Source organism: Leptodactylus fuscus, chromosome 3 (genome assembly GCF_031893055.1).
Source record: "Leptodactylus fuscus isolate aLepFus1 chromosome 3, aLepFus1.hap2, whole genome shotgun sequence".
Lineage (NCBI taxonomy): Eukaryota > Metazoa > Chordata > Amphibia > Anura > Leptodactylidae > Leptodactylus > Leptodactylus fuscus.
In genome coordinates, this window is record NC_134267.1 from 32,366,696 (window position 1) to 32,388,737 (window position 22,042).

Genomic DNA, 22,042 nt, shown 5'->3' on the forward strand with positions numbered 1-22,042 from the left:
ATCCACTTCTGGTTTTGGCTCAAAAAGCCGCAACACAATCTGCAACAAAAAAAAGCTGTTTCCGCAACGTGGGGCCTTAGACTTAAAGTTGTTTTCCAATCAAAAGAACCCTTATTTGTTTCCCCAGCTCGGACATACCTATGTCATGGGGGAGGGTCTACTGCTTAGGACATCTCTTGAGTCAGAGAAGAGAGTTGATAACTACCATTACTACATGTAAATGTATATTTGGTTAGGCCTGCTCTTGGAAAAAAAATTGTTTGCAGATTCTCTAGAATAGTTGCTAAATTCAGACATGTCCAGCTTTGAGAGACACGGCTTGAATACCTCTGCTCAAACTGAGGTGGAGCCAGGGATCATTTGGCGGGAGGATTTGTATATCCCTATGTAGCCAATAGGAAAGTATAGTCTCTAGAGCCAGACCTGGAGCAACTCTCAGATTAAACGGGTTGTCTGTGATGATAATAATGGTCAATAGGCACATAACTATGCAGGTCAGCACATTTCTAAATTGAAAATGGTATCCTTTCACTACATATATAGCGAGGAGCATGCCTTCCTGGGCTTTGAGACAGTCACAGCCCTACAGAGCCAACTGGCCCACTAAATGCAGGAATCCAAGAAGGGCATATTCATGGGAGGACCTATCTAACTTTTATGCACAATAGTCAGATGGTCTAATAATTGTATTGTAACAGCCGTTTCCAATAGCACGCTCCTATAGAAATGAATGGACGTAGCCGGCACACGGGGGGTTAAGCGGCCGGCCGCCGGCAAAGTCTGCGTGCTGGCCGCTTCCATTCATTTCTATGGGAGCGTGCTATTCGAAACGGCTGTGAATAGTATTCGCTCATCTCTAATTGTCATAGGGCAATCAACTATGCAGAAAAATCTATGGGTATGTTGGTATATACATTAGCAGTACATCACAAATATGGTATAAAATTAACCTTTTATACATTTTTTTTTTTTTTTGCTCGTTTTAATTTTAATCGTTGGACTGCTTTAGCAACACTGGACCTAGAAATAAATGATAAAAGTGAACAAGAATTACATTTACCCCATTGTGTTTGTCAGTCTGTAGCATTTTCTATGTGTTCTGAAACAAAAGTCTTTTGAAGAAAATACAAGTGCTGATCAGCTCCATCTTTGGCTATTGACTGACATGAGGCGGGTTTTTTTTTGTTTTTTTTTGTCCTACTGCAGACTGGGCGCAGCAGGGAGTCTCCTGCTCCAGCCAGTTGTCTCACAGCCAGACACAGGATAGAGAAGCAAGTGGGACACACAAAAAGATTCTGAGTTCCTGGGACACACAAAGATGATTTGTTAATTTATTTCCCAATGAAAGATAAATTATCTCAGCGTCTGTGGCAAAAAGGAACGAACAACACACGGATGATAGCAATATTCTGCCTGTATCCTCTATAGACCCTTTAATTCTTACAGTGAGCCACACTTTCAAAACAGATAGAAATATAGCTAGCACACAGGCTCAATTTACACGAATACGTTTTTTTGGTAAAAGCCACTTTTATGTGGCAGGTTTTTTTTTTTTTTTTTCTAAATGCAGCTGCAGATTGCAGGGCTATTTGGGACACTAAACCCAAAACAAAACCCCACTAAACCCCATACCAACCTGTAGATGTTTTGGTGTTCCTCTCAGGTTCTCTGTAAGGTGCACTGCTGACTTAAGAGTACTACTATTATGACTGGTCTCGGTTCCAGTAAGTTGTTTAATAATCTCATTTCTAGTAAATAATGAACTGATTTTGAAAAAAAAAATATTTGTGTCCGTCTGACCTGAGGTTTTGGGTGAACCAGGTGCATTCTGGTCTTTGCAGAGATAGCAGCCATTAGCAGGTTCTGCTTCGGGCTGCTTTGCTAATGGAAGATGAGTTTCCATTAGAAACTCTTTAATAATGATGTATGACACACAACAATACATTGTATGTGAAGAATACTATAATAATGTTATGTGGCCTCTTATATTTTCAAGGTTACATGCTAGTTAGGACATTATATTCTCTTTAGAAATTTGTTGTTTCCGTATCAATGGTTAGCGGTGACATTTTAAGTGATTTGATGCAGTGTTTATGGCTCTTATGTGTTTATAGTCCACAATGTGATAAGTATGTTTGTTTGTCTTTGTAACCTATTCACTGGTGATCCAGCTGCTAGATATGTAACTATCTACAAAGTAACCATCGTGTTCCATTGTATCTCTTAAATGTGCATTAGAAGAGAACACATAGTACTAGATTTTGTTCAGTTCAACAAAAATAATTACATTGTACAGTCTTGATACGGTCTTCTATACAAAATTAGGGGAATATGAAACCATGAACAGAGCAGGTCTTGCTGGTCAGTCTGTTTTATGACTGTATAAACCTTTATATATGGTGTCCTATCAGTTTTTCTTCTGCTAATATCCCCATTACCTCCATCCCCCCCATTTTGCAATTTTCTCCGTCTGTTGGTGTGAACAACAAGGAACAGTCTGGCCCTTCCCTTCATTCTGCCAGGAGTAACTGTGCAATGGCAAACAAGTAGCTGAGAAAAATGTAAGTGACCATAATATAATATAGAAGATCCAGGAACATTGCACTGCAATGAAAACAAAGGGGAAGAAAATCTATGAGCACACGCAATACATAGAATTGTGAAATCCTTCCCTTTAAGTCCTTATTGTGTCTAAAATATCCTCCGATGCAATTGCTTCAGGTATGTTCACACAACAAAGGCAATCTTCTGCCTCAAATTCCACTCTGAATTTTGGCCCTGTGTAACTTGAGGTGGAAAGCTAAAGCAGAGTTTTGGCTTTCTGCCACTGGTTTGCTTGCTGACTACTTTTAGAAACCATGGTGCTAATCAGCAGTGGTCTCGCGCTGTGGTTTCTATGGATGAATCAGCCAAGGAATCTGTGGGAAGATCAAGCAGTCCTGAAAACAATGGGAGACAGATTCTACTAGGAATTCAGAGCTGAAGATGAGGAGAGAAGATGAAAAGTGACTTGGGAATCAGGTGCTGGTTCTGATCTTGTGACCTAGGGTTAGAACCAGCCTGGAAATCAACGGTTCATCTACTTGAGGGAAGTAGGTATAGGAACCCTCCCCAGAAAACCACATTAAGGGTGCATGCACACTATGTAACGCCGGGCGTGTATGAGAGCCGTACACGCCGGCATTACGGCAGACTGCCGAACACTTCCCATTCACTTCAATGGGAGCGCTCGTAAACGCCGCTGTTACGAGCGCTCCCATTGAAGTGAATGGGAAGTGTTCGGCAGTCTGCCGTAATGCCGGCGTGTACGGCTCTCATACACGCCCGGCGTTACGTAGTCTGAATGCACCCTAAGTCTGAGGCCTCACATTGCAGAAACACAGCTTCTTTTGTTGCAGATTTTGTTGGGGTTTTTTGAGCCAAAGCTAAGAATGGCTTCAAAAATAATGGGAAATATATAGTAAGTTCTTGTACTTGTAATTTCTGCTCAAAACACTGCAACAAAATCTGCAAATGAAAAAGCTGTGTTTCCGCAATGTGGGGCCTAAGCCTAAAAATGGTTGCGTTAAAGAGGCCTTGGGCTAATGTTCTCACAGTGTTTGGTGCTTATGTTCAACATATATGACGGAAAGTACTAAAGAGGCCCATAGATCCCAAAAAGTGAGCCTTTATCTGCCAAGCAGGTATATATGGATATAAAGGTTTTTACTGAGTAGTAAAGCCTGTTATGTTAAGTATACTGAATGGTATCCTTTATGGATGGCCAATAGTAGTTTAAGAAGCAGCATTATGAAAAATTATTAAAGGGACGCAGAGCTCAACCAGATTCACAGGTCCCACATCCAGTACAGATGTAGCAAAATGTATAACCCAAACTGATGTCTTATCACAAAAGTCAACAAAAACCAATGAAAAATAAAAGCTAACACGTGAAAACTGTTTTATCTTAGATTTTTTTTTTTGGATTAGTTTTTGGATTTTTCAATATAAAACTTCCAAACTTGCTTTTGGTGTCAAATTAAAAAGGAGATTCTCTTTCATATGACCCTAAGGCTGGATTCACACAGGACTTTTTTGGACTGGATTCTGAGACGGACGCCGCCTCAGAATCCAGTCCAAAAAACAGCTAGCTGCAGCTGGATGCCGGTGCAGTGCATACAGTGCATTGGCATCCGGTCGCGGCACTCCGCTCTGGATTAAGCTCAAATGAATGGACCTAGTCGGGAGGGAGTGTCGCAAGGCGGAATCCGCCTGAAGAAAGGGCATGTCGCTTCTTTTTTCCACAAGCGGGAAAAAAACGCTCGCAGAAAAAGGAAATGACCAACTCCCATTTAAGTGAATGGAAGGCATTTTTGAGGGCAGGATTTTGACTGTTATAACTATTTGAAGTGACCCTCCCCATCCTACTTTTCTCTATATGTTACACAGCACCGTATTCCATACACAGTAACATTCAGTTTGAGGAAGAAACTGGTGTTAATACAGAAGCCAGGGGAAAAGTGAAAAAATGCAGGATTTCACAGAAAGGATCCAAAATTTGTGTATAAAGTATATTACCAAATTTATTAATAAGACAAATACTGCTAGAAAAATCAAGTTGCTCCAGCCTTGGATATACCAAAGTCAGTAGAGGTTACAGGTGCGCCTGAGCTCGATTGCTTTAGGGCCCTGATGACTCCTCCAGACACTACCATTGTCACCGCTATATCACAGTTGAAGTCATATTTCTATCCATGCCACCGTATCCCTCCGTGTAATATTCCGTGCTCTGGTATTGCTGACTGTAGAACCTTTCTTATATGAATGACTTCTCACAGTGCCACACTACAAAAAACCTTAATATATTCACTCTGCCTGCGTGTGTTACACCTTCCGGTACAGCGTTTGCAGCAAAAAAAAAGGAACATATTGATTAGATTAACTGCTTGAGACTGCTGACCTGTTGATTTGCAGGTGGGTGGGGGGTCTCATGGGCACAAGCTGCCAACAAACAGCACAGAGCTCTGAGACACAATCCAATACAATAGAATCAGCACAGGACCTGAGAGCAAGTACCCAAATGAAAATGGATTGTAGGAGAAAGTCAGGAAAGTTTTAGCAGTTTTTGTTAGATCCTTTTACTTATTTATTTGTATTTTAGCTCACATAATCCTGTTCATCTCTTGTTGGAGGATGGCGTATATTCCTTGGAGCTGTATGCTGGAATATTTTTTGTAAAATGTATGGTGTAACCAGAATTTGTGTTCTATAAAATATTAGATAAAATTTAGACCTTTTCGAACAGTTGTGTTTATTGATCACGTGATGTTATATATATATATATATATATTAGTCAATCGGATGTTTTCTGGTATAGTTGGCTACATCTATATACTGGTATTATCTTTTACCATTCATTGTACTTTTTTAGTGATAGTGACCTATAGACCGCTACAGTTGAATATATCTGGCAGAGCTGGGCTCGTTGACATCTGCGCCCCGGGTGTACGCTTTCAGGTTTCCGTTTCCTGCCCGAAACTGGGCTGGAGACAGAAACCTGCAGACATTTTTCAAACCCATTCAAATGAATGGGTTTCAAAAGTGACCTCCCGTGAGCGTTTTGTGCTCTCCGCGGCGAAACCGTTTTTTTTTTTTTTTAAACAAAAAAAAGTCGGACATGCAGGACTTTGTGTCCAGTTTAAAAAAAACAAAACAGTTTTGCCTTGGAGAGCATAAAATGCTCACGGCCGGACACTGTCTGACAGGTTTCTGTCTTCTGCCTGCAGAAGACGGAAACCTCAGAATGGAGACCGGACGCTGGTGTGAACCCAGACTCTTGTAAATTTTGGCTAACTGGAATGACTTCCTCATAGTACTACATTTTGACAGCTTTAGGGAAAATATTTAGCCCCCCCAGCAATGGCAATGCCAAATTATTTAGGATTTCAGGGCACAAACCTATAGTACACCATGCCTACACAAAGTTATGGCTGGCCAACCTACAGGAGACCCCCCCCCCACCAATCCCTATACACACAGGTTTGACCAAGGTACGTTAGACTTCAGATAGACTTTGAAATGGGCAATATTGGCTGACAATGCTCCAAATGACCTTTCATGAAGGAATCCAGCAGACTGGATTTTTGTGACCAGCCAAAATTGAGAGCATTGACTATTTTTAGCCAGTCGTCAGCTCATTTGTACAGGTTCATTTTATTTCTTTTAAAGTAACCCCCTTATCAGGAAGTTTAGACATTAATGTTAATTGTTTGCTCATTTAAATGAATGGTCCCAATATCAATTGAATGGTCACCTCATAGGCATACATAACGTGTATGAGCATCTTCAAGGGATGGTTTTTCCACCCTAAGCTGACCCTAGCATTAAAATATGACCTTTATTAAGCTGCGGCTCACTAAGAATTTAGTATTTGCAAACCAATTTACAAGCTTTTAAAACCTTACATATGTAATGAACATAACTATATGTAAATTTGTAGACAATTGAAAGGTTAAACAATTTTGCAAGCATAAGTAACTAAAATATTGCAGAATTTTTAGTTTCCTTCTAACCATCTTGGCCTAAGTTCACATCTGCACCAGAAATTGGCCAGCTTTAGTATAAAAAACACAGACACCCGGCAGACTTCATTATAGCATATGGGTTGGCCAGCGTCCGTGGCTGACTGCTGTTTTAGTGGGCTGACTCTCCATCTTCCTGGTCACCAGTTAGGCCTGAATGATGAGGACCCGTGCACAGATGTGAAGTTAGTCTTAGCAATAACTTCTTTAGTCATCAATATTTGGCAATGGATCTGACCAAGAATACATAAAATGTCTGTGGTCTGGGACCAGCCATGATTTACTTATTGTAGACAGATTATCGAACAGGGACAAGATAACCCAACCACAATAAAGAAATCCGAATTTCAGAAAACAGAAAGTCAAGACAAAAGACTGTCACCACTAAGATGGTTAGAGAAAATCATTAAAATTCTACAAATTTTTTTAATAATATTTTCTTGTATGTTGCTGTTATCTCGGCTGTAAAATGATAAAATTCAATAAAAAATTATTTACAAAAAAATAAATAATTATATTTGCAAAAATTTTTTTTACTTTTGTTTTAAATATGGTTATGCTCATGGAAAACCCCTTTTACTAGTCGAGCGAGCAACTTCATCTAGTCATTGTAATAAACCACATGCGGTGCTGACGCCAGCTAGGTAGGAAAGGTATCAGCCTGTAGTCAGACAGTGAGGGACTTGCAAATCTCACCACACAGTATATTTAGTACAATGACTAGATGAAGTCCCCCTATGACTAGTTTAAGATCCTCCAAAAGGATCTTTAAGATTGTCACCATCACCATCCAGCACTATGGGGTATAACCTTACCTTGACTAGGCCCTTCTTTCCAGGAGCCTCATAGCTGCATCATTGTCTAACTGTACAATATGTAAGTCTGTGCGCCTGGATCATGTAACAGTCACACCGCAACAAAAGTGAATGAGCCCCAGTCTTTCCAATACTCATCCCATTTGTTGAAATGCAGTACCGCCTGTGACTTAACCGTGGCCAGAACTGCAGGTTTTTGTCACTGTGTGGCTCTTGCTTGAAATGATCCCTGGGAGTCTTCAGCCCCTCATCAAGCTGTGTAAATATATACCATGCAGGTTAGTCATTATATTTGGCAGTAACTATGTAACCATATAAATATCTGACGTTCTGTTCTATGCATTACTCACAGCCATCCTCTGATTATAATTATAGACTTACATTGCAATAGGGGCTGGCTTGCAAGGCAGTGAAATGCACAGAGCTATTTCACTCATTTCCGCCAAGATCCCAAATAACCTGTTTGCATAGGTAAGCAATCTCTGGCTCATCAGATCCGGACTACTAGAAAACACTGCTCTGTATCGGGTTGGTGTCTTGGTAACAGGTGGCACTTCCTTTCATTGCGACGTAACAGTGCCAGTCAGTTTTCAATACACTTCAGCTAATGTATTACATTTTAAAGTAATAATATATGATTGCATTTCTATGTTATGATCCCCTCAAGCCTCCGGGTACAGTGATTCATATTGATTCTGTGCTGCCAGCAGTAAAAGCCATCACTGTGGCTATGCAACTTGATATTGCTCTGCATTTACAAGGAAACTATGTATCAATAATGTATTTCAAGGGGAATGTGGTTATTGTGGCGTTAGATGATTGCTCTATTATACATAAAATATAATTATGTTAAAATGAACGCACACCGAAGGGAAGATGAGCCCCCCCCTGCATCTAAACCAAGCCGCTCAAGATTCTGCTTAGCCAAGTGTCTTGCTGTTCCCATTTTTCCTCAGCCGCCAGATCAAACAAAATGTAGTGACACGTAAGAAAGTCTCTGCAAGCTTGTATAAGGCTATGTAGCCACCACACTCATAAATTACTCAGCTCACGGATCCCCTGCTCTGATGTTTTATTGATGAACTAAAATCTGTCCATAGTATTGGCAAATGGCTCTTCTTTTATTTTACTGCTGTGACATTGATTAGTGTTTCTTATGAATCATTTCCCCCATTAAAATGTTTATAGCTATAACGTAAGGAGGCCAACCAAAAACATATCGTGCGCTAAGTAATGGATTCTAGAACAGTCAGTCCAAGAACGGCGAAAGTTCCCTCTAGTCGAAAGGAAAGTTCACTAATTTTCATAATTATTTGTTGATGCCGTTCCCAGTAGCCGATCATATTATAACCTTCTTGGACTGCCAGATCTTTCACCAACTATAGCAAATTTGTGCATCTTAGAAGTGCCCTATGTTGGCGGTAGAAATTGACGTGTACGTGTAAAGTCACGCTTGTCTGCAATTGGTCTTCCTGTAAGCAAGGGGGCAGCATCACAGTCCGGGCAATGGGTGGTACTCCCAACATAGCAAGAGAGCCTGCTGCTCTTTCATAGTGAATTTTCCACTCCTGTACCCTGTGGCCATTACAAATACACTTGCCTTCAACTACACTTAACTGATGCATGGGTTTGGTACATGTGCACATTTCATGCACAACCTATCACTAGGAATTGATTGACCAATCCTATGTAGGTCCAGCTGATAATAAATCAATTTAGCCTGGTCAGAAGCTGACAGTCTACCTACAACCCAGGACTTAAGGCTTCATTCACATGATCATGTAAGCACACTGACCCATTCTATTCTATAGCCCCATACAAATGCCCATGTGTTATCACAAGCCCGTGTATGGGGCAAAACTCAAGACATGTCCTCACTGAAGTATATCATAGAGGAACATGCGGCAAACTAATATCATCCATGTCCCATTGATGCCCTTCAACAATGGACCCAGCACATGGACATGGTCATGTGGTAAGTAGCCCTAATCTCTAGAACCCTGGTGGAGATTGGATGTCACATAACAGAGTACTGCTAACATCTGAAATTGGATATGGAATTTTCACATGGTATAGAAAACATGTCATGGAGCAGGTTGCTGGTTACTACAATGTAGGAACCATAGTACAGAACTTTTACAATGAGCAGTTAGACAGTAGAGGTCTAAGCTGTAATTGCATCCAACGTTTTAAACTGCAAGCTTACACTAGACAGTGTTAAACTGTTCCAGATTTATGTGGTGTAATTTTAGACTGTCTAGTCTACCACCACTTATTAGTTGACCTCGTTTTGGGGGAAAATAAATGTGATCAAATTTTGACGCGTGTTTTTCGTATACTAAGCCTTGTTTCTTTTTAAAGTATCTATTAGCTAAATAAATGAGGTGTAAACCACATATGCCTTTTCTGGGGGGGGGGGGTTTGTGTGGCGTAAACTATCCCAGTTCTGCCCAATTTTCATTTGTTTATCTGCTTTTGATTGGAGTTTAATAGCTACCTAACTAGAACACTTACCGTATATACTAGAGTATAAGCCGACTTTTTCAGCAAAGTGAAAAAGCCCCCCTCGGCTTATATTCGAGTCAGGGTCCTGCAAGAACCTGCATAAATTAAATGTAGGGGGAAGTCCTTTAGTGATACAGTAATGCTACAGGACACTCCCCCTTCTCTAGCAAGAGAGATGAAAGCCTGGGAGGCCCCTGCTGCTGTCTTGCATCAAGGAGAGGAAGCTAGAATAAAGTGAAAGTAAAACACACAGGTACCTGCTAGAGATACAATTCCTATTAATGTCACACATTTGGAGTTATTAATTTAGTTTCAGTAACTCCATTGTGCCTCACATTAATAGCAGTTAACTCCATGATGTCCCTCATATTAACCCTTGTGTGTCTGATATAAGGGTTACTAATATGTGAGACACATATTAGGACCTTATTAAGGACCTTAATTATGAAGATACCTAATTAATACCTCCATATGTCCCACATATCAGTAACTCTTATTTGAGGCACACAGGGGGTTAATGTGAGGGACATGATGGGGTTTACTGCTATTACTATGAGGCACATGGAGTTACCAAACTGTAATACACATGACCAGACTTTTTATCTGCAATGGTGGATACAATTATGGACTATTATATTTCAATGAGCCCGTATACATAGATGCCGTCACTTTTGCGGCCGTGTAACCGGGTCAAATTGAAGAGCTGCATCTTATGACTAGACTTATACTCGAGTCAATAAGTTTTCCCAGTTTTTTGTGATAAAGTTAGGGGCCTTGGCTTATATTCGGGTCGGCTTAGACTCAAGTTTATATGGTAATTTGATAGCTTGTAGGCAGTACAGTTGCACTAGCAATGCATGTTGCACTAGCAATGCATACAATGATCATGGATGGGCCATCTACAAGATCCATCACTTTCAGTCCATTAATGTATTCATCTTAATCAAATATGTTTTAAAAACCCAATTGACCATTGATCAGTATTGTGTTATATCATAGTCGAAAAAGACTTGTCCTTTTCATGGTGGCCAAAGCCTGTAAACGGTTTCTGTGCTTTTCCAGTAGGAACCATTACCGCCTTGGGATAAACCTAGAATATAGCCACACAAATTTGTCCTTTGTGAACTGGCACACCAGTATCTAACTAGCCTTCCAATGGCAGGCTGCAGTCAACTCTCTGCAGTGCTTTGCATCCTATAAAAATAATGTAAAACCATTTTGCAGTAATAGTAGTAGTAGATATGAAACAACATCTAGACCAGAAATTAGAAGAGAATTCCTACTGGTATATTGTCAGCTATCATAAACCTGCTCTACAATATCATTCTAGAGTATGCATGTTCCATCATGGTCAATACTATCAAGGTAAGATCTTGTACAGAGGAGAATCATTTAATTTGTCCCTCTTCTCTTCTGTTTTTGACACATGAATGGAGGCAAGATGGATATTCCATACAGAGAGCATTGATCTCAGGGGAGAGATGTCATTGAAGTGTTTCATGCAAGCAGTTGAATCAGGGACAAGAAAAGAAATAGATTTTCTACTTCATCTGTCCTTACTTCTGAGTCTTATTGTATCCATAAACTTTGTTACATTCCTGGTGCCCTTCCATCCAGTAATAAGCAAAGGCATTGGGTAAGAGAAAGCTATTGAAGGTTTACGGACGCTTTAAAGGGAGTCTATCACCAGAAATCGGCATATTAATCCAGCCCTGCAGATAGATGGGTTAGGGTCACCTGAATCAGACAATATCACCCCACTTATGAATTGGTGCCTTTGTTGCTGAGATATTGCCAATTTTGTCAATATGCAGATAATCTCTTTGGAGCAATGAGAGTTACACTGCATATATCTTTATAGCAATGGCAGCACCCTCGTTGCTCGAAATAGCTCATTTGCATAATAACAAGAATTCCAATATTTTTGAAACTGGATAAAGCCTATTTAAGAAGATTAAAGATCCAGAAATAAATCCACTTTTCTCCCAATTAAAGAAAAAAAAAAAGTTTTTGATGAAGTTTGTGGTAAAACATCCTTACATTGGTTGTCAAAGGTCTGTAATTTTTCCCCAGAAACCGCATCGTCTGTCACTTGTATCTGGTATCGTAACTCAGTCCCATTCACTGGAATGGGATGTGCTGCAATATGAGACTTACTCCATAGACAAAAGTAGCACAATTCCTGAAAAATAAAAAAGGTCTCTCATCCAGTTCTGCAAAGTTTCTGTAATGGACATTGTGAGAAAGTGAAGGGTGTGGTCTTGGAAGACGGGTATGTCCCAACCAGTCAGCTAAAGGGTGTCAGCTGACTAATCAGGGCCTGATATTAGTCTGTGTGTGAATACTAGGAGTGTGGCACCACACTGACAGAGCTGACCTGTCCAGACCGAACCTACAAAGCAGATACTGTGCCACCTGTTGTTTTTGCCAAGGCGGGAGTCTGGTAGCTAGCCTCCTGTATAGTCAGGGAACAGTTTTCTTATGTTTAGATAGTTCTCAGCCGAGAAGGTTTTGTTCTGTTTCTTTGTGCCTCTGCAAAGGCAGTTTATGCACAAGAAGTAAATAAAGCCTGAACTTAAGTGCAACCCAGTGTCTGTGTCCCTGTTTCCTGCACTACTACCGAGCATCTACCTGAGCGATTCCCCACAACATATATGACTTGTCCATGAAATCAGGAGTTGCCATGTGCTGTCAGTATGGGGTGTCCTTTATGTGGTGCCTGACTTAGGTGAGAGAGACACATGTGGCACACACTTGACACTAATGCAAATTGTTTGCATGTTCCTTTTTAGATGTTCATATGTCCCCTGTATCAGTAGCCACAACCAAGAGCACTTTCTACACAACCAAGCTTTAAAACTTGACTACAAATGAGCAAAAATTTAACCCTAGATCTTATTCGCAAAACGTGTGACGGACATTTTTTTATTTTTTCGGTCATCACACCAATTTTGAAAACTGAGAGAATGAATGAGCATATTCACATGTCAACTTTTTTTTTTCTTATTCTAATAACAAAATGGACATGTTTTACAATTGATGGGCACAATGAAAGCTACTGTGTATTTTCTAGATTGATACCGGAGTTACATCCATTACAAATGGATCAGTGGATTGAGCAAAAAAAAAAAAGGTTGTTGGCATGACTCTTACTGGAAATGGACAGTAACAATTGCAGTGAAACTTATAAATGACCCAACATTGATGGAGTCACTTATAAGTCCCCATACGTTACTGCTTTATATTTTATACAGCGGAATCTACGAAACATCTGTATGTAATGCCTTGACTCTGTCAGTACATGCTGAGTATGAAGATGCATATACTTATGTCCAAACCCATCTGTATTACATCATTCCAGAACATGAATTTGCTGACATCTTAGTTCATGCTTAGACTATTAATGTCAGAGAATAAAAGTACTTAGTTTTAGAACTATGCACTAAATTACTATGCATTACTGGCATTTTGGTGATGTGCAGACACTGGATGTTCCGAATCTGAAGTCAAGTCACGACGTGCGACTACTTTTGTAGATTGTTGCTGCCGTTAAACTACTTGTTATGATTGCTCACCTCTTGTTGACATTCAAGGCTGTCAATCATGTCACTTTCCTGACACATATGACACTCCTCTCCTGGATTTAATCCGAACTCTCATAGTTTTTAGTGCCTCAGAATAAACTTCACAAAAGAACGCTTCCAGGTGATTCATATCATGGCTTAGAGGAAGGTTACTTTGCCTTTGCTCACCACAGGCACTCATGAGAGTCTCATGAGACTTAGTCCATGTATAGCCTACAAGTCAAGAAGATTTTACTGAGATCTGATGAGGGTGCCCAAGAATCACAAGGATGACAATTGTTCAATTTGTGCTAAGAGTTGAAGATGCGCAACAGCTCGAAAGCCACGGGTTGGATATCTCAATTTTAGATCAGGGCAAAGGAAAGAGAAACAGTCGGAAACCACAATCCCATTTATCATTTAGGTTTTTTCTTTTTTTTCAATATATTTTAAGAATCCTCAGGGGATAATAAAGCTTACCAGTGCATTCTGATACTAAGGGTGGGTTCACGTTACCGTCTGTTGGTCTCATCTGACTCATGACGAGAGCCACAGACTATAAAGGACAGATGCAAATGGAGCCTCATCCATCAGGTGTGTATTTGCCCCAATGTAAAAACTGTCTTCCATCTTTTTTTTTTTTTTTTTTTTTTTTTTTTTTACATGGCGGAAGAAAGTGTCAGTCGTATTTTTTTAAAATTTTATAATCATTATGAACAGACACTGACAGAGGGGGATCAGTCCGTGTCCCTTATTCTACTACCATTAATGTCCCATGATGGATGAGAGTTAATAACGATAGTGTGAACATACATGGACTTGGCACACTATACTATAAACAAGGGGGTTAGATAAGGGCAGGTTCACACCAGCGCCCGGTCTCCGCTTTAGGCAATCTGCGGGTTTCCGTCTTCGGCCCGAGAAACTGGACAGGGGATGGAAACCCGAAAGTCAGTTATCAAACCCATTCACTTGAATGGGTTTGCAAAGTGAGTGTCTTGTGCCTCTCCGTGACGAAACCGTTTTTTTTTTTTTTTTTTTTTTTTTTAATCGGACACGAAGTCCTGCATGTCCGACTTTGTGTCGGGTTGAAAAAAACGGTTTAGAAGTGGAGACGCACAAGACGCTCACGGGCGGAAACTTTGCAAACCCATTCAAGTGAATGGGTTTGAAAACTGACTGCCGGGTTTCCATCCCCTGCCCAGTTTCTCGGGGCAGAAGACAGAAACTTGCCAGATTGCCTAAAGCGGAGACCGGGCGCTGGTGTAAATGTGCCCTATGTCACTGTATAGGGAGGTTTTCCCCTCTTACTAGGACTACTATGGCAACTCCATAAAGAGGGCTACTGAGCCGTACAAAATTATGTATGCCACTAACCCACTGCCCCATGATCTCTTTGGGAAACGTTATATGGATATGTAAGCTTTGAAAAGAAATAGTAAAAATAATAATGAAATAACATCCTTTATCCTGAACCCAAATACTCTAAATTACACAGAAGATTTATGAAAAAACAAAAACAAAAGTTTTTTTTTTTCTTTGTATACGAATACTTGGTAAAATTACAATATGTATACAGTCTATATAATTATATCAAATTATTCCTATATCTGATTTTATTAGCATACTCCCTAATAAAACTGTGAAAACTAATTGTATAAAGCTGATTTTGTCTATAATGCAAGAATTTCTTGAATAGCTTAATGAATAGGAAAAAGTCATTGCCTTTAAATCTGTGCAAACTAAATGTCATTCTGGTTATTAAGCTGCAATATACCTGATCTTAAGGGGAAGATATAGCTGCTTTGAAACTCTTTATAGCTATCTGAATTCTGGGAACTGGAAAAGCTTGGAGGCAGTATTTGGATGGACTGCCCTGATTATATATACACATACCCTGAAGCACCAAAAAAAAGGGCCCTGGGTGACGGGTTTTAATGTGCTGAGATGTATTGACATACACACTGTGCATGGATAGAAAATACACACATACACGAGATCTGACAGTCATTTAACACTAACTGAAACACAAGCAGGATGATTTTTTAAAAAAAATTTCTTAATTTAGGGTAGCAGATATACTCTAAGGATTTCTATTCTAATGTATGCGTACTTTCACAGCAAAGATATTTAACCACATGCAGGATAAGTAAAGTGAAGCTTAAGGAGCCATTTTAATCCAATTAATTTCCATCAAGATCAGAATTCTATTAACTAGTGATGACAGACACCGTAAGAAAGGAATCTCACTTGATGTTTTTGTGGCAGTTTTTGGTTTTGTTTTTGATATGTTTTTCAGTGTATGAGCCAAAGCCAGGAGTAGATACAAAACACATGAGACATATAAAGGAGGACCATGGGGTCCCGCAGGAAATGTTTGGAGTGGGGGTCTAACACCAAAACCAGCCTCAACAAGGACCTTCAGAATATGGATGGTTTAATGATTAGTTTAATAATACACATGTGCAGGGGCGTAACTTGGGAGGGTGCAGTCGTACTGTGGCCCAGGAGCCTTAGGGGGCCCATAAGTACTGGCATCAGTATTGAGATTGCAGCTTCCATCTGGCCCATAAGCCAAGGAGACCCACAGATTACACTAACCACACTAAGGTGGATTAAACTCCTTAACACCCGTAACCATCACTATCAAGAATTCGCTGTAGGGATGAGTTAGGGGGCCCCCGACAAAAGATTACACCGGGGCCCACAAGACTTTAGTTACTCCACTGCACATGTGATAATACAATAGTCATATAATGTGCACGATAGCATGAGAGTACGGTTATAAATACACACAGTGATGTCACTGAGCACAGTATTTCACCACTATGACATTACAGTGCAGAGATAATCCGCACAGTGATGTCACAATGTTGGAATTAAGCACATAGTGATGTCACAGCACAGCAATAATCCACACGGTAAAATTCAATGTGATATAACAATACAGGGTTAATGCAAAAGTGATGTCATAGCAGTGAAATAATGTGCATATTGATGCCATGACTTTATAGATGTACTTTAGTGGGAACATAACCCCTTCCATGATAACTGCACCTTCCGTCATAGTAACCGAATAAGTAGAAATGTTGTTCCCCATAGTAGTTGCTATACCCGTTGCCCTTGTAGTAACCACTAGGAACTATACAACTTCTTCCTATTTTAGACCCTAACCAAAGAGCGATCAGAAATCCTGCATCAAATGTGAAAGACGATAAACATAGTCAACCAAATAAGCTTAACAAATGACATACTTCCCAAAACCAAAAATGTTCTTGGCATAGCTGTCACCAACGCCTCTGTTAGGTCATACAAAGTACAATACTTGGGAGAAGAGAAAAAAAAAAAATCAACGTCAATTGATACATATTATAGAAGTTCCTAATAAAATATATTTTTCTAATAAAAAATGTAATGTATGCATTGCTTACAATCCAATGTATCATGGTATCAGAGTCTGCAATTAGTTTGACATCTCCGGGTCACAATGTTTCGCTCAAAATGGATTTTTTATTGATTCAAAGTGAATGGTAACTGCGCCCTGTGATCTCTAAGTCTCTCTCTCTCCAATAACCGCGCCATTGAGCAGCAAAGTACCTCTCAAGGTTGAGTAAGTCGGCGCTGCATAGGTGCTTCTTCTGGATGGATCTTAAATTGAAAGTGTTTCTCCTTTCTTTGTCATAGTTAATTAATCCTGTTTTCTGCCTTCTACTACCCGGCCTTCCAATCTCATTCCAAATGAAATGTCTTCAAAGAACACGTAGGCATGGTATTTAGATAATGTGAGATTTTTCGGTAGACATTGTGCTGTGAAAATGTTGGATCTTGACAGCGTTTTAATTAAATACTTTAAGATTCATCATCTGAAGTGCGGTAGGAAACTGTTGATGCATAGGCTGTGAAAATAATTTAGGTACAGTAAAAAAAAAAAATTTAGTCGAAACATGGAGTCGATGGAAAGATCACGTGTATGAATTTGCATGAAGTGAAATGTTCAGCTCTGTAATCAAGTGTGATCCTAACTAATTGTAATGAATGGAATTGTCATTTACTTTAGTTTTTTTCTTTTTCAGCAAACTCAAGTCTTCTCGGCGGTGGTGGCGGTAAGTCTGTGCTCATGTTTGCGTATTGTATGTTTGCATGTGCATCGATGTGGAAGTGATACGATACACCATATAGAAAATATCAACCAGAAAGCAGAAGTTATTGGGAGGGAATTTATTAAGGCTGACATTTTATTCACCAGTCTTGATCTCTAGTGAGCAGGATTGGATATTTATCTAGTGTATTAGGAGGTACATGCTTTCATGTCCTCAGGCTTATGCGATTTTATATACAACTGTTGGCTTTCCCATTATGTGCCCCAGGGAATGCCCCACTTCCCTGACTGTACTCGTCCATAGCCCTATACTGTCAGAGGGGACGTTCCTTAACACCCAGTGATGATGCTATGAAGAACATCTCCCAGTACTACTGTAGATGAGTACAGTCATAGAGGAGGGGGCATTCTGTACAGCCTAGCGGCATGGCTGGGCAGTAAGGAATGCCCCTTCTGACAGTACAGAGCTGTGGTCGAGTACTATCAGGAATGGCGTTCCTCATAGCCCAGCTAGACTGTCAGGAATGCAAGTTCTAACAGTAGGCAGAGATCGGTGTTGTAAGGGCTAGTTCACACGAGGCAAGAGGGGCGGATTTTGGCGCGGAATCCACCTCAAAATCTGCCCTCTCACAATAGAGGTCTATGTAGACCGCTAGCGTTCTTTTTTTCCACTAGCAGAAAAAAGAAGTGAGCTGCTCTTTCCTCAGGCAGATTCTGCGGCTGATTCAGCCGCAGCATCCACCTCGCGACAGCACCCTCAGGACTACGCCCAGGACTAATCCAGAGCGGAAAGCTACGATGGAATGTGCACACGCGGAATTCCTGTGTGAACTAGCCCTTATAACTGCACCACCCTTTCCAGCTCTGGGGCACAGATCGGGAGAGCCGATAGTGCGCTGAATTCAGCGCACTGTTGGCTTTCCAGCAGTATATAGAACTGCCTGTGCCCAATCTGATGAAAGGTCCTCTTTAATGTGACTCATTTCTATTAATGTAAGAGGAGTTTAGCTGTTGCATTGCCATGTGACCAACGTATGTAATGTCACTTCCTAAGAAGAAAAAAGCATCCATGTTTTCTAATCCTGGATAACTGCTAAGTTCATTGCTGGCCGTATGTGAATCCTTATCTCAATTCTAGAAGTCATAGGTTTTAAAACAATAAAATAGGTGGCACTCCAAAGTGACAAAAACAAGTGTGGGTACTTTATTCACCCAAACGCAACATCGGTTTTTGGATGAATAAAGTACCAACAGTTTTTTCTTTACTCACTTGGGAGTGCCACCCATTCTGTGCCACACTCGGGAGTGCCACCTATTCTGTGCCATACTCGGGAGTGCCACCCATTCTGTTTTGTTGTTATTGGGATGATGTTCTGTGTGCTAGGGCATGCACCCTTTTTCTAGGGGGTCTTTGGACATTTGCCATAGATTTTACCTGTGATTCTTCAAGTTTTTGTTTGAAATCTTGGTAAATCTACCTGCCTCCCTGACCCTCCCGCTGAACCACACCCCCACTATTCCATATGTTTTGGGTTTTGTTTTGTTTTTTCTTGTTTTTTTTTTTTTTAAAAAAAGCTTTGTAGGCTAAAATCAGTACAAATATTTGTGACTTTTGGGAAGATTTTGCAGCAAATGCACCAACAGTGGTGTGACACAGACTTAAAACTTTGCCCCTTTTAAAACCAGTAGCTGTGTGTTTTAATACATGTGGAGTTAAGGGAAAATACTCCCAAAAATATTTGTAATAAAGGTTTCTGGCAACAATCTATCCCTTGAAAATATTCAGCTTTATGGCTTAAAGTACGGTATGTATACTTCTGACTATCACACTTGATACGGATTCATGGCTTGTAATATTAAGATGAGCTCCTTTTTGTGGATTAAACGTGCTCCGCTCTTCTTGAAGCCTTTGTACAGGATTTTGCTGTCTGTTTGTAGGAATTTATAACCCTTTAGCCAAATAAGCAGCACTTTTGAAAGCAACTTGAGAACCCACTTCTTCAGAGAAACCGACAAACTTCAAGAACATATTGTTACTTCTTCAGTACGACTTACACTATAATGTTTGTCTATGGACATTGCATAACCTTGTGCTTGATTTTATGTTTGCAGTTGGTGTGGCTGAAACTCCTTGGCTAAATAATAAGGAGGAGGGGTGTCCATATACTTATGGCCATATAGATACTATGTGAAATTAAGTGTGTGTGCAGCTTTCAGTATTACATTGTATTGTATAACAAGCCAGGGAAAACTGTACATTGGGGCAGATTTACTATACTAAAGGACCAGAATACTGGTTCAGTTTCCGTCAAAAAAAATATTGTGCTTCAGGCTAAGGCCCCACGGGCCAAAAACGCCGTGCTAAAGCGCTGTGGGAGCAACCGCGGCGGGAACACATTGCGGTTCTTCCCGTAGCGTATTGAAATGAAAGTTCACAGACTTTTCCTATGCGGACTTTCTGTTACCATTATATCTATGGGATATCCGCTGGCATTTCTGTAGAAATAATTGACATGCTGCGATTTCCAAAACCGAGCCGGTTTTGGAAATCGCAGCATGTCCACGCTGCAGTTTTAACTGCAAAGTAGGCATGGGATTCTCATGAGTCCAATCCACTTTGCAAGTACCGTAAAACGCCACAATTTTTTCCCACGTCATTTCTGCCACAGCTAAAACGCAGTGTTTCTGACCCATGGGGCCTGGTCTCATATGGCTAGTCTCACAAAGGGTGGGGCATAGCTGGAAAGGATGTGGCATACTGAAAGAGGTAGGGCTTAAATTACAACAGTGTGCCCAGGAATTGTTGCAAATCTCTGGCCAACTAACACGGCCGATGGTATAAACGTTGGCCAAGTAGTCCAAAGATGTTCCAAGTTTATTATCCAGCATCAGTCACTGTCATAAATCTGGTGAATTTTTGGACTGTCTATTCCAAATTTTTTGTAGTCTAAAAATTAGGCTGGATTAGTAAATCTGCCACACTGTGTTCTGCTTAATGCAGGATCTGAAAGTGGGGGGAGGACGCTCAGTTCTTTGTGAAATTGTAATAAAAAATCCAAAAATCCAGTAGTACTTGCTAGACTATCACACATTAAGGGTGCATTCACACTGAGTAAACGCTAGCTTATTTTGTAAAGTAAAATTACACTTGTAAATTTTGCTATCCCATTGACTTCAATGACATTTTACAGGCGTATTTTTACAGGCGTATTTTTACAGGCGTATTTTTTACAGGCGTATTTTTACACTTGTAAAAAAATATCATTGAAGTCAATGGGATAGCAAAATTTACAAGTGTAATTTTACTCTACAAAATAAGCTAGCGTTTACTCAGTGTGAATGCACCCTTAGTGTTCAGTATACAGGTAGTATTGACGGTTTATATGGTTGTGGAGACCACGTGCTGTAGAACATACGACTCCCTGGATCGTGTTAATAATAATCTTAATTTATTACCTTTTGATGTCTCTTCAAACAATAACCCGGGCTCTTTTTATTTCACAAAGAATTCTATTGCTTTTTTTTTCGTTTTCCATAGCTTTGCTCCATGCACAATACGTCTTTGTTAGTCAAGGTACATTTTGGAAGACTAGTGTTGGGGTCATTGTTGTTCTTGACGTAACGGTTTAAGAAATTGAAATGTTCTGTGACACTTGGCAAGGTTTAAATTGCTTTTTGTGTTTTTTTTTCCATGCCAAGTCGCCCGTCTTCAAACCTCTCCTTACAGTGATCTATTACAATATTCCATTTCCTAGTTATTTCATCCTACAAAACATTAAAGAAAACATTCCCATGCAGCTTAGTGAAATGTCTCCTGTTCAAGGTGGGGGTTTTTTTTTGCCACTCAGATTATTTTTATTGTCCTGAAACGAGAGTCAGTCGATGAAAGACGGCTTTTTTACTTAGAAATATGTTCTTTGGGGAGGCAGGAGATCTATGGGAATTTATACAATTTTGTAGAGATAGTGTGAACCACTTGGTGACTTGGCCTGGACTCCTGTGATGCCACTATCTAACCCGAAGCTTCTCGCTATCCTGGATGGGACAATAATACTTTCATGTTTGTTAAGGTAAAGCCCCGGGCAAAGCAAAGGCTCAGCCATTTACTATTACGACTAGAGATGAGCGAACACTAAAATGTCTGAGGTTCGAAATCCGATTCAAACAGCTGCACACTGTTCGGCTGTTTGAACGGATTTCGAACCCTATTATAGTCTATGGGGGGAAATGCTCGTTTCAGGGGTAGGCAACATTCGATAAAATTATACTTACCAAATCCACGAGTGACGGTCAGGCTGGATTCCCCTTGAAGTCTTCTCCCGGCGCAGCGCCCCCGTGGTGTCTTCCGGCTGGAATTCACTCTGCCTAGGCATCGGGGCCTAGGCAGAGCCGACTGCACATGCGCGGTCGGCTCTGCCCGGCCCGACGCCTGAGCAAAGCCGACTGCACATCCGAGGGCATGCCCGCACATGCGCAGTTGGCTCTGCCTAGGCCGGATGC

General features: G+C 40.5%; 1 protein-coding gene across 1 annotated transcript in view; it reads left to right on the plus strand.

Moving 5' to 3' along the window:
- The window catches only part of MACROD2 (mono-ADP ribosylhydrolase 2), a 1,460,592-nt gene that overhangs the window by 394,955 nt on the left and 1,043,595 nt on the right, over positions 1–22,042 (plus strand). The window contains exon 4 of the mRNA XM_075267382.1: positions 17,517–17,546. Coding sequence (XP_075123483.1) covers positions 17,517–17,546 — 30 coding nt within the window. The remainder of the gene's footprint in view (positions 1–17,516; positions 17,547–22,042) is intronic.